The following is a 13,963-nucleotide window of genomic DNA, read 5'->3' on the forward strand; positions in this document are numbered from 1 at the left end:
TACTTTCGATCCTAGCCATCGGCGACCATGTAAACAAGGCCATCAAACCCCGAGCGTAAGACGACTTTTACGAGCGCCAAGTGTGGCGGGTGTCTTTATTGTACTTTTTACGACAAGAGACAGATGTAGCGTTTATTGCTATCTTATTAATTCCGGCATTATAAGTACAGCGCGTGAGGCGAAGTTGTAAAAGCATCCGACGTGCTTTTTTTTAACAAGAAACTGTGCTTTTACTGTAGATTGGAACTTTTCCCCCATCCTCGCGGCTACAATTTGAAGTATTATTCCACCCACTCAGAAAAAAAATATCATTCCAGCAAAAGAAAAATGGTAGAACTAATCATACGCATTTGTTTAGGTTCAAATCGGTTCATATATAAATGTAAAAAAGCTGAATTTTGATTGCTGCTAATGAATTCAATGCGATTTGCATGTATATTATTTTGTACTGATGATATTTCTGTATTTTTTTTAATGATTTTGATTCTGAGTATTGACGATATTTCTGTAGATAGATTTTTTTTGGGGGTGTTAATAAGTTGAAGTATGAAGATGAGTTCAAAGTGGGAATAAATGGTAAACAAGCTAAATGTAGCTTTCCCAAAACTCGACACGGCTGCCACAATGAGCTGTAAACTATTTGTCATGCAAATTTATTCAAATCTGCACTGAAGAAAGATGCATTTTTTTGGGGAGTTTGATATACTTCATTCCTTGCAAGCAGTACTTGAGGAACAAAGCGTCTTCTTGTACTTTACCACTAGTGCTGTTATAGGAACACACAATATACTACTACTACACTACGCAATGAGTTTACAATCCATCCCTATGTCAATGAATTTCAGTTTTTTTTGTTTTAAACAAGGTGTATGTTGTGAATACATTGCTACCTGGATTTGTTAAAGCTTTGCAAGTATTATGGTATGGGGATGCCTAAGTCGGTTTAAAAACCCAGTGTAGTGTTTCCAATTGGTGTTGTAAACTAGGTTAAGGGTTTCAAATGGGATTTAAAACTCAGGGTTTCTTTTCAAGTCAGTATTATGTTTTCAAAGTAGGGTTTAAAATCCACTTTAGGGTTTTAAGATAGGCAGTAAAGGTTTTCCAATTCGGGTTTTAAAGGAAATTTCCAATTAAGATTAGGATTTCAAGTGGAATTTCCAATTAAGATTCAGGGTTTCAAACCAAATTTCCAATTAAGATTCGGTTTTCAAATGAAATGTCCAATTTAAATTCGAGTTTCCAATGAAATTCTCAATCAGGATTCATGTTTCAAACCACATTTCTAATTAAGATTCGGGTTTCCAATTAAATTTTCAATTAAGATTAGGGTTTTAAAATGTAATTTCCAATTTGGATTTGTTTCCAATGAAATTTCCAATTAAGATTCTGGTTTAAAATGCAATTTCCAATTAAGATTTGTGTTCCGAACAAAATTTCCAATAAAATTCGGGTTTCAAATTGCTACGCTATATCGCTAGCTCTTCAAAATCAGGTGGCTAGCACGCAAACTCTAATGCTAACATATGTGATCAGGACAACGCTAACAATTTACTTATACATTTTATTTTCTCCTCATTTTGCATACAGCACCTACTTTCCAATCCTTCTTTCAGGGGACGACAACATCTGAAACAATTCATTTAACACTACATTAAGTATTACCTCCCTACTGCAAAGCATAGAAACTCCCATTAGCATACCGCTTCTACATTTCACTGACTTTCCAACACATTTCCTTCTCTCGCATTCATCCCAAACATATTTTAAAGAATCTTAATCCGCCTCTCACACCCCAAAAATCCCCAAATAAATAAATCAAACCCAAATATTTGCCTAACGCAACCTGCAAAACGTGTTCAGGGCAAACAAAACCTGCCCCTTTTTAAACATGAACATTTTCTATTTGCCAGTCATGTGTAAAATCCCTCCCAAAAAAAACTCAAGATAGAATAAGTATAAGAATTCTATTCCAATATGTTCCCTACTCATTACCAGGTCACATTAAATGACACTCTCACACACGGACACATTTAGTCACGGTCGAGATGTCGACAAAAAAATGTAATTTCAAAGAGCAAGTTTCATTTGTAGCCGCTGATATAGAAAGCTAGGAGGGAATGAATGACCGCTAAATGGCTACATTTGACAAATGGATCTCGTCGTTATTCGGAAAACGTGAAACTAGACTTTAGAAAGCTTTAATGAAGGACAATTATTATATATTTTTTCCCTAAAGTCGAGATATGATGGCTGGTGTTGTATCACTACTTCATTTTATGAAATATCCGTGAAAATGAATGTCCATTTTGTTCAAGCTTGGACGGCTCACATTGATTATTTTTAGTTTAAACTTTAACATGTTTGACTATTTCGTTGCTGTTAATTAGATGGAAAAATCATCATGTTGATTTTATGGTATATTGTTCAATGTATATTAAAATGACTTGAATTTAGTACAATTATATATGGAAATAAATACTATGTTTGAAACTGTCTACTCATTAAAACATTGTGTGTTTACGCTTGACTTGTTTCCTGGCTGGGTTTTTCTATATTGCTTGGCTCGTAAAGCAACCCTGAATGAACAATTTGATTGGCCGAGTTAGAGTGGGCACAGATGCCAAGAAAATGTTATTTCAGGGAGAATACTGCTACTATAGAATTGTACTCCTAGATTCAAATTAAGCTTGCAGGATGGGGAATTAAAACGATTTTAAGAGTGAATATTTCATTTTTTGTAGCATTTAGAATTATGGGATTTTAATCCAGTTCTTTTAAATCAAGAATTGCTATTTTTTAATCCATATTTTCTTAGTTTTTAGTTCAAAAATCCTTTTGTAAAATCTAAAAATATATTTTAAAAAAAGCTAAAATAAACATTGTCTTAGATCTATAAAAAACTGAATATTTAGGGCCTTTAATCCACTTCTTTTAATCCATTTATGAATTTAAAAAAAAAAAAAATATGAACGAAAACCTGCACCCAGACTGGCCCTTTCTGGAATAGCCTGATTCTACAGTTTTTCAGCCAAAATCTCTGGTAAACATGTCATTCTAACCCCAAAAAACAAAAACATGACCATCTCCTTTTACATTCTGTAGCCCAACATGGAATAACTTTTAGTTTTTAAATCCCACTCCACTTTTACCAGCTTGGATTGCTCTCTTTCGTCTCAGAGGGCAAGGAATAACAAAACTGAAGTAAGTCTCAGCTCCTTACCTCCGATGGGCGATTAGTTATTCTAGCGAGCGGGGAGCCCCATTAGGTCTGCCATTTAATGCTCCCGTGCCGTAGTCAGACGTGAAAGGCAAGAGCCAGATTGAAAAAAAAAAAAAAGCCGTCCATTTTTATGTACCTGGAGGATGGCTGGTATTCAAGAAATGCTTAGCTGCAAGATCTGTGACAAGGAGCTGCTTGTGTGCCTTGCGTCTCTCATCTCATCTGTCATATTAGTGGGAGCAAAGACATCTGGGAAAGAGGAAGGCGCAATTCCAAGGCTGGATTTACTTGACGGCTCTTGGCGGGCCCATTTCATTCACGACGGCTACTTTCAAATGACCTGTGTGTTCACCACATCTTGGTCGGTCGGGTGCGGACGGACATTTTACTCACGTCCTCACCTCAAAGTCACGGCGCTTTAAATCACGGCCCGCTCGGCCGGCCTCCACCTCTTGGAGAGGGCCAAGCGGGGCCATAACAGCCAAGACAAACAGATTCAAGGACGTTTTTTTTTTTTTTTCTCCCCATACTCCACTCCTCCATTTAAGCACCCTGGAGGACCTCCTCAAGACTTCTCTTTACTTGCAGTAAAACTCCACAGGCTGCCAACCACTTTAGTCACGATTGCATCTACTTACTTATACGACCACTTATTCATCTTGACTACTTATTAATTACTTATGGCATATTTATTTATTATTATTATTATTTATTTGTTTGTTTGCTGTTGTTATTTGTGCCATTGCCTACTTATTTATGATGTTGACTACTTAATAATGACTTATTTATTGCTTATTTGTGTATTGGTATTTGTTTGTTGTTGTTTTTTGTAAACGTTCCTACTTATTTATCTTGTTGACTACTTATTAATGACATATTCATTGCTTATTTATGATTGTTTGTTGTTGTATTTTGTAAACTTGCCTACTTAATTATGTTGTTGACTACTTAATTAGTTATTTACAGCTTATTTATTTATTATTATTGTGTATTTGTTTGTTGTTGTCATTTGTGCACTTGCCTACTTGTTTATGTCATTGACTACTAATTACTTATTGTTTATTTATTATGTTTTTGTTGTCATTTGTGCACCTGCCTACTTATTTATGTTGTTGACTACTAATTACTTATTGTTTATTTATTGTGTTTTTGTTGTCATTTGTGCACCTGCCTACTAATATCTGTTGTTGACGACTAATTACTTATTGTTTATTTATTTATTATTATTTGTTTCTTGTTATTTGTGCACTTGTCTACTTATTTATGTTGTTGACTACTATTTACTTATTTTTTAATATTATGTATTGGTATTTTGGTTTGTTGTTGTTATTTGTACATTTCCCCACAAATTTATGTAATTGACTACTTATTTGTTTCTATTTATTATGTATTGATCGATTTATATGCTGTTATTTATACATTGTTTGGTGAATCACGTAATCTCATTGCTCTTGTATAATGACAATAAAAGCATTCATTCCAATTCTGAATAACATAGCTCAAGAGCCATTAAAAGAAGAACCTCCAGATGCATAATAACGGAATTCACCCCCCCCCCCCCCCCCCCCCATTTGGCTTGAGAGGCAGGTCATGTGATCTTTACTCCCCTAACTGCCTTGGGCCAAAGTGTTGATTATTTCATGGTCAATGCATCTCCCCTGCATTTCTGCACTCTGTAATTATTAATTACCATCTGTGAGTGCTATTTTGTCAAAGGCAGGCAGGTTGCTTTGTGTAATGGCGCGTACACATTTGGCCCACATCTGCCTATATATTACCTTTATACGCTACTCATACGCTCTCACCTGATAAAAGGACTCATTCGATACCGAGGGAATTCAATTAACTGTTTCTGAACTCAGTTTTTGGGGAATTTGGTGGTTTTCGGGCTTTAATAACACACGCAATAGCTGCTTACGGTGCATAAAAAAGTATTTACCGACGCTCAGCTGAGATAGCGATGACACTCCATCATCCCTTGCACGGCAGCACTAAATCACACGAGACTAAATGATGAAAAGTAGCGGGATAAAGGAAGACAGATGCGTAGTACAAGTCGAAAATGGCTACATATGCAAAAAAATCCAAAAAAGGGGCGCTTAATTAAGCACGCGCCAATTGATCTTTACTTCACGGCAACATTTTCCATCTCTGGTTGCCAGACGCTGTTTTAAAGATGCTCAGATAAACTGCACAACTTTTGTGTACTATTTACGATATGTTTTCTTGTAGAAAATATAGCTTGTCGTCAAACTGACGTCAAAACGGATGATTTACTTTCTTTAGTCCAGACTAAAAAAAAAGACAATGAACCCTGTTTACGATGAAATTCTAGCAGGACTTCATAACACAACATATATCAAAACATTCCATTTTTTTTGGACAAAAGCAAACTACGACAGGAGCAAAAACAATTTAAACTACATTTCCCACAATCCCATGCGGCAGACTTACATACAAAAACATTCATTTGAGTTTCCTGGTTTGTAGTGACGCTTACCAAAAATTACTATAAGACTATAAGGTGCACTGTATTATAAGGCGCACTCTCAATGAATGACATTTTCCCATATATAAGGCGCACTGTATTATAAGGCGCACCCTCAATGAATGACATTTTCCATATATAAGGCGCACTGTATCATAAGGCGCACTGTATCATAAGGCGCACTGTATCATAAGGCGCACTGTATTATAAGGCGCACTGTCCATTTTGGAGAAAATTTAAGACTTTTAAGTGCGCCTTATAGTCGTGAAAATACGGTACTTTGAAAAATTCAATGGAAAAATTAGCATTCCACAAATAGCCACAATTTTTGGACAAAAGCGAACTACCGCAGTAGCAAAAACACCCTAAACTACATTTCCCACAATCCCATGTGGCAGCCTGTTACATAAAAAAAACATTAATTTTAGTTTCCTGGTTTAAATTCAGATTTACCCAAAATTACCACACCACCAACTCATAAAGTTTAATCCTCACCAAATAGTCCAGATTTGACTACCTTGAAAAATTCAATGGAAAAATTAGCATTCCACAAATAGCTAGCAATTTGACTTTGATTTTCCTTCCATTCAAGTGACTAGTTTTTATCTTTCATACCACTAAAAGTTACACTGCCGCTAAACGGACCTCCATAAATAAATATGAGTGAATTAACGAAGGGCAGGCACTTTACAATCAACGTCCCGTCACCATCATTCAGTCGCAAACCCGCACCGACTCAACTTTGTGACTCCCGACTCGTGAGCGATGTCGTCCGCCGGGGCATTAATAAGCAATGCAAGTCTCGCGGTCAATAAATGTGATTACGATGGCGACGGATAGCGCTCGGGCTCATTTGCGTATGCAACACGACAGAAAAAAAACACACATACGCGCGGCAAACGCGCTGGAAGGCGAAGGCCCACCTGCACCGTGACATGCTCTCGTCTATTAGTCAGACGTTTGGGAATAAACGACAAGATGGAGATGCATCAATGGCTTCACTCACGTCAAGAATGAAAGACGGAGCTACTTTGTTGATCATTAGCTTTGCGGGAAACGGATTGGAGATTTGGTTGCCGGTCTTTTGGAGTTCGCTGTTGATACCAGCTCTCGAAATAATATTCATGAAAGAGAGTTTAATATTTAAGAGAGAAGTTCAATATCTAAGTACTGTTTAATATCTAAGTACTGTTTAATATCGAAGTATTGTTGAAACCAGCTCTCAAAATTATATTCATGAGAGTTTAATATCAAAATATCTACTGTTTTCAACAGTACTTAGATATCAAACAGTACTTAGATATTAAACAGTACTTAGCTATTAAACAGTACTTAGCTATTAAACAGTACTTAGATATTGAACAGTACTTAGATATTAAACCGTACTTAGATATTAAACAGTACTTAGATATTAAACAGTACTTAGATATTAAACAGTACTTTAATATTTAACAGTACTTTGATATTTAACAGTACTTAGAAATTAAACTCATGAATATAATTACGAATAATTATTATAATTGTGAAACTACCATTTCACCGGCGACAAAACATCCGGGCGACCAAACGTCCGGGCGACCAAACATCCGGGCGACCAAACGTCCGGGCGACCAAAACGTCCGGCCGACCAAAACGTCCGGGCGACCAAAACGTCCGGGCGACCAAAACGTCCGGTCGACCAAAACGTCCGGGCGACCAAAACGTCCGGGCGACCAAACGTCCGGGCGACCAAACATCCAGGGCGACCAAACGTCCGGGCGACCAAACATCCGGGCGACCAAACGTCCGGGCGACCAAAACGTCCGGGCGACCAAAACGTCCGGCCGACCAAAACGTCCGGGCGACCAAAACGTCCGGGCGACCAAAACGTCCGGTCGACCAAAACGTCCGGGCGACCAAAACGTCCGGGCGACCAAACGTCCGGGCGACCAAACATCCAGGGCGACCAAACATCCGTGCGACCAAACATCCGAGTACCCCACCATTCATTTCAATCAAACGGCATTACAAGAAGTCCTCGGTACGACATTAAACATTAGGGAGAGCAAATCACAGTGCACTGACCTTTTACTTCCTTCTTCCAAAACAGACAAGGGCGGGAGGAAAGGGGGAGGGGCATAGGGGGATAACAGAGAGGGGTGGGGTGGGGGATGTTGTTTGTACGAAAATTTACCTCTCATGCCTCGCAGTGGAAATGGATTTTTGGAGGGCAACGGTCATACCTCGCATTCCCTGGAGCCCGAGATGGTGTAAGTGTAAGGTCCTGTCCCATTAACCAGCACATCCATTGTCTCCGAGTTTGACGGCTTGTAGTCCACGTAATATTCTTGCAGCGGCGAATTAAAGGAGCGCTCGCCTTCCCGAGCCTTTTTCTGCCGCTTTTTGGCCGCCGAGTCTTGCTGGAGACGCTTGATGCTGCCGGGGTAGCGCTTCCACGACACGTAGGTGACCAACAGGATCATGGCCACGGATAGGAAGAGGGCCGCACTGCCCGCCACGATTTTGTGGAAGGAAACGTACTCGGAGTCGGGTGGCGGCGGAACGGCGGCGGCGGGAGACCCGGGGGACGGAGGGGTGGGAACCGTTTCAGTCTTTGCGTCCGTCTCGGTTTTGGCGTCCGTTTCCGCCGCCCCCTTTTGGTTGGGTCCGGGCCGGGTGGGTAGTGGGAGGAGCTCCGTTCGAAAGATGGAGGTTAAGGGCGCCCGGGTGGAGGTTACGGGGCTTGGAGTCACCGTGCAAATGTTATACGTCTCCACCACGTCGCTGACTTTCTCTCCTTGGGCCTCTTTGGGGCCTGTACAGATCATGGTGGACTCCTTGTTCCCCTTAAAGGCCTCCAGCCAGTCCGCCAAGGGGCAGATGTTGGGATTGCAGTGCCATAGGTTCCCAGCCAGGCTGACGGTAGTGAGGGAGATCCATGTCTCTACCGTCTCCTGAGAGACGTTGTTGAGTTTGTTGGAGTCCAGATTGAGGGTCTGTAAATTGGGTAGGCAGCGGAAGGTTCCCGGGTCTAGGGTCTGGAGCTCATTACCGGATAGGTCCAGTTTTTGAAGTGAGGTCCACATCCAGGTGAGGCCCTGAGTCAGTGATTTGATGCGGTTCCATTGCAGGTAGAGCGCCCGGAGATTGCTCAAGCGGGGGAAATGAGCAAAGTTGACCTTGGAGAACTGGTTGTGTTCCAGATGCAGTTCTACCAACTTGAAGAGTCCAGCAAAGGCGTTCCGGGTCAGGCTACGTAGCCTATTGTAGCCCACATCCAGGAATTCCAGGTTACGACAATCCAAGAAGACCCGCATGGGCAGTGTTTTTAAGGAATTGGACCTTAGATGCAAACTCAGTAGTTTACGCAACCCCGCAAATTGGTTAGCCCGCAGCGTCTGCAACTTGTTGTAGGACAAGTCCAGGTTTCGCAAGTTGGGGATGTCATGGAAAGTGTCATTCTGGAGGAGGGTGATCTTATTAGAACTGAGAATGAGTTCTTTCAATCGACGGATGCCGTGGAAGGCCCGCCCATCCACTGAGCCGATGTAGTTGTGGTCTAGGTACAGCCAGACTAGTTGACCCAAGCCGGCGAACTGGTAGGCCCTCAAGCTCATCAGACTGTTGTAACGCAAAGACAGGCCTTGCGTCCCCGCCGAAACGTTGCCGGGGACGTCGCGGAAGGCGCTGGATTCGCAGTAGATGATTTTGCCGTCGCATCTGCAGCTCGCCGGGCACGGGCGCTCGCGAGGGGGGTTCGGAGCGGCCAGCAGACAGGCGGGCAACGCCGCCATGAATACCAGCCATCTGCAAAGCACAGGAAGTCCTGCAAGAGCAAGCACACACACACACGTTCACAAACACACGTTCACAAACACACCCACGCATTTACACAGAAACAGAGGCCGATTAAGGAGAAAGCGCATGAAAATGTGCACCAATGAGAAATGCATTAACCCTTTAAAAGGCAATCTTTTAACTCATTGGCTGCCATTGCTAGTGCCAGACTTCAAATTAGATTTTGATTGGCAGCAAATGATGGATTGCAATTCTAGTAGGCATTCAGAACTAAACCAGTCCTCCCATTTTAAATGAATTAGAGGTTTTGTCTCGGAATGGCAGGCGATGAGGTCATGTATTACTCTATATTTGCTTGTTTGTTGATCTTTGGTTTTTAAAATAAGCAGAAAAAATACATTAAAAAACAAATATTGGGTTTTTATTACTGTCTTTAATTTTCTAAATGGCTTATAAAGGAATAAAAACTGATCTATTTATATTATAAACTTTAAAAAAATAGGGAATATTTTTTAAAGGGCTACATTGGTGTATTTGTATTTAAAAAATAAATTAAAAAAAGATTAGCTATATTTATGTAATGACTGAGTGTGTCCATATTGCAGACTTTTCTCCCCAAAATGTCAACACATCCAAAAATCTAAGTTTTTCAACAAAATATAATAAATAAATAAACACTTGCACATGTAAAATGCCTAAAAAAAATAGCATTTTCATCCTTTAGATTCAAATTCGACGATTCCGAATGCAATTGTTTGGATCTCCATCCATGGCCACCCACATTCCTTTTACGCCATCACAAAACGCATCAGGCAATTCGTCAAATGCTTGACGAGGGGCAAACATCAACATCCATCCCCTGAGATCAACTTCTAAATAAACATTCTTACTGTACTTCGATTTAAAAAGAAATAGTAGCAAGTAGCATGTCACATACCCATACTTGCTCGGTGTGGGCTCCTCATCATGTTACAGCTTTCTGTTGCATGCGTCCCGGCTCCACATGTTCCAACAAGCCGGCCAAAGAGTACAAGAGCGCGGCCCCACAACCCCGCGATCTCCGGCCCCGTTCCTCCAGCAAAAGTCGGCGTCGACTTTCCCACGTTTTAACGTCCAAAAAGGCAAAAGCTCACGGGATCGTCGCCCGCTCGCCACGGCCACCTTGCAGAGCCCTTGGCAAACGCCAAAGCCTCGGAGGGAGGGGGAGGAAAACGCTTCCACATCCGGCGGCCAATTGTTGAATCTGCCTTAATTAGATGGCGTGGAAGCCAAAAAAAAAAACGGCTTGAGCGGGTGGTGAGGGAGATGGCAACCCGGGAAAAGTGCGCTCTGAGACGGGCAACTTGAAGCCAATGATCGGGGAACGAAAGCCTGGCGCTGATCACCGAGAAGCCGAGCGATGGATGACCGTGTGTGTCATCGAGAACCAATCAGTTGAGTAGCAACAGGAATTTGCTGTCGGTCGGTGGAGGTCCCCGCGGAGACCAATCACGGAGCTTTGCCGGCACGACAGTGCCCCCTACTGCTCGGGTTTTGCATGACAGCCCAAATGCATCGCTGTCCAGCCGCTTGCTTGAGCTTGTTGTTCTGGTCATTCGCTGCCATTGACGGATATGGACGTCAAATCTGGTTTAAATGGGGAATTAACATTTTATTGGTCTCAATCTTGTTCACTGCCATTGACGGTCATGGACGTCCACTCTGGTTTAACTGGGAAATGAACATTTTATTGGTCTCAATCTCTTTCACTACCATTGACGGTCATGGACGTCCAATCTGATCTAAGTGGTATTAATTAAGTAAGTAGTAATTTGGTTAATAAAAATAATGTTAAAAGAGCGACATGTAAAGTAGTATAAAAAGTCATATATCATAGGTTCAGAAAAATATTTTGGCAGGCAATCCTTTTTAGATTGTATTCTTTATATTAAATTCTTACATAGGATATTGCATATTTGATGAGATGAAATATGAAAGATGAAATGATCCAGGATATGGTGGGAAACATCATCAAGTCTCTTTAGGTGGACTATAGGAAAACCTTTGGGAATCACCTGGGGAAAATGGTTTGTGGAACATGGATAATAAATAAGGATACAAAGATGGATGGTGTCATAGTTCATAAGCAACATTTTTTGCATACAAATACACAAACATCAGAGGGAGGAAAAACAAGACCCCCCCTTTTTTTTCTTCCTCTGCCATATTTTGTTACCTGGTGACAATGAAAATTGATCATGCATAAAGAAAGGTTGCAATGAATGCCTCATTATGGGGGATTTGAGTTGGGGTCAAAGTCATCACTCCTAATGGCTCCCTCTGCTTCCAGACTTAACGACAAACAAAATTGCCCTTAATGAACATTAATGAACATTCTCGCGCAAACTGGGCCTGTTTTGCCGTCAGTCCAAACAAAAATAAAAGTGATCAATGATTTCATTTCCATTGCCAGGTGTATTATTGAAGTGGATGTGAAAGCTGAAAAAAAAAATACTAACACACATGATAAAATGACACAAAAACACTAATTTCAGCACTATTTTCTTGTTATTTCCATTTTTTAGGAAGTTTGAGCAATAAGATATTTGAAAAAAACGACCCAAAATTGTATTTATTTTCAAAGTGTGGTATAAATATTGTTTCTTGATCATTTAATTGTTTAAATAATACCAAATGTTACAGATATAATCATTTATTTGATTCATAAAAGGTCAAAATTTCATCAAAACGTTCATCGGCCCTTCCCAGTTAAGTGAAAGTTACTGAAGTGAGAGTTCATTCGTGGATTATGATGTTTTTCAAACGTGTTAATACTCACATGTGGCCTCCAGAGGGCGTCGTATCTCACCGGGACATTCCGAGAAGTGTGTCCTCCTCTCTGCAGAAAGACTCCCAAATGAGTGTGTGCTTGGAAGTCGGCACTATTCCTAATTACGCGCCGACGCCTGGGGCAGAGGAGAATAACAGACATGATTAAAAATTCATATTCCAAACGCACGTTTTAAGACTGAGTGGACTTTGTGACTAAAGGTCGTCCACACCATTACTACTGACTGGCTTCTTTCAACGGGATTTTATTGGTCGCTAGCTCGCTTTGACTTGCAAAAGGGGAAGGAATTTTTCCAAATAATTCTTATTAAACATTTTACAAAATGAGCGGCATGGTGTATGAGTGGTTATTGCGTTTGGCTCAGTTCTGGGGTCGAGGGTTTGATCCCACTGTGGTGTTTTTAAAAAAAAAAAATGCCTCTAGGTATGTATGTGAAATATTTATTCCGGTGACCTGTGATTGGCTGGCCACTAATTCAGGGTTTCTCCAGCCTGATGGCTGGGATTGGCTTCAGCACCCCTCATGACAATTGTGAAAATAAACGGAACAGAACATGAATGCAAAGACCAGGGACCAAACGTACGGCGACCAAACGTCCGGGCGACCAAACGTCCGGATGACCAAACGTCCGGGCAACCAAACGTCCGGGCGACCAAACGTCCGGGCGACCAAACGTCCGGGCGACCAAACGTCCAGGCGACCAAACGTCCGGGCGACCAAACGTCCGGGCGACCAAACGTGCGGGTGACCAAACGTCCAGGCGACCAAACGTCCAGGGGACCAAACATCCGGCATCCAAGTACCGTATATACGTACATGTGCATGTGTAGAAGTATATATGTGTATATATGTGTATGTGTATATGTGTAAAAGTATATATTTGTATACGTGTATATGTGTATAGTATGTATATATATATTTTTTTTATTTATTTTATTTTTTTGAACAAACCGATCTTTCAAAAGCTGGGCCCCATTTCAAATGTTGTCCTTTGAATTTTGTCAAAAGTCTGCACACCCCCGCCAATGCTGTTGCCGTGGCGTCCAAATTTTCAAAGAAGTGGGCCAGCAAATTGATTCCCATGAAAGTTTAAGCAGCGTCTGTGAGTGACCGAAACCCGCTTTTTTTTTCTTTCTTTTTTCGACAGAATAATGACTCCCAAAGAAACAGGACGCATAACGCTCGCTATACATCAATATTGGAATAATTAGAGCAAAGACAAGATTTCAAACCCGGGAGAAGCAACTCTTATTTACCATCAACCTCATTTCTAAATATATGAACTAATTATCTGCTAAATTACACTTTGAAAATGCACTAGCAGACGGTAACCATTTGAGAGTCGCACCTCAACATCTGCTGCTCGATCCCTTGACGGCGATAAAATGACAAAAATGTTACTTTTGCTTCTTTTCGACTTTGGCTGATTTCAACTGGAATGAAATTGTCTGATCAACTTCTAACTTACCGTATTTTCATGACTATAAGGCGTACTTGAAAGTCTTAAATTTTCTCCAAAATAGACAGTGCGCCTTATATATGGAAAAAAACAGAAAACGAAAAACCACCACTGTCGGATATTAAAAAAACTAAAACGCCTGAACTGAAACAATACTGTTAAATATGAAGATGCCATCTTAGTTTACAA

The 13,963-nt window shown here is 40.8% G+C and overlaps 1 protein-coding gene across 2 annotated transcripts in view; it reads right to left on the reverse strand.

Moving 5' to 3' along the window:
* Positions 1 to 11,545, reverse strand: part of LOC144195859 (leucine-rich repeat transmembrane neuronal protein 4) — a 48,020-nt gene extending 36,475 nt beyond the window's left edge. Inside the window, exons 1-3 of one of the 2 annotated variants that reach the window (XM_077715712.1) lie at positions 11,425 to 11,545; positions 10,423 to 11,111; positions 7,931 to 9,513 (exon numbers count right to left, since the gene is read on the reverse strand). In XM_077715712.1, coding sequence (XP_077571838.1) covers positions 7,931 to 9,513; positions 10,423 to 10,453 — 1,614 coding nt within the window. In that variant the 5' untranslated portion in view covers positions 10,454 to 11,111; positions 11,425 to 11,545. Of the gene's footprint in view, positions 1 to 7,881; positions 9,514 to 10,422; positions 11,112 to 11,424 lie in introns of both variants that reach the window. The other variant, XM_077715713.1, reaches the window with a different exon arrangement.
* Between the last annotated feature and the right edge of the window lie 2,418 nt (positions 11,546 to 13,963).

Source organism: Stigmatopora nigra, chromosome 4, assembly GCF_051989575.1.
Source record: "Stigmatopora nigra isolate UIUO_SnigA chromosome 4, RoL_Snig_1.1, whole genome shotgun sequence".
Classification (NCBI taxonomy): domain Eukaryota; kingdom Metazoa; phylum Chordata; class Actinopteri; order Syngnathiformes; family Syngnathidae; genus Stigmatopora; species Stigmatopora nigra.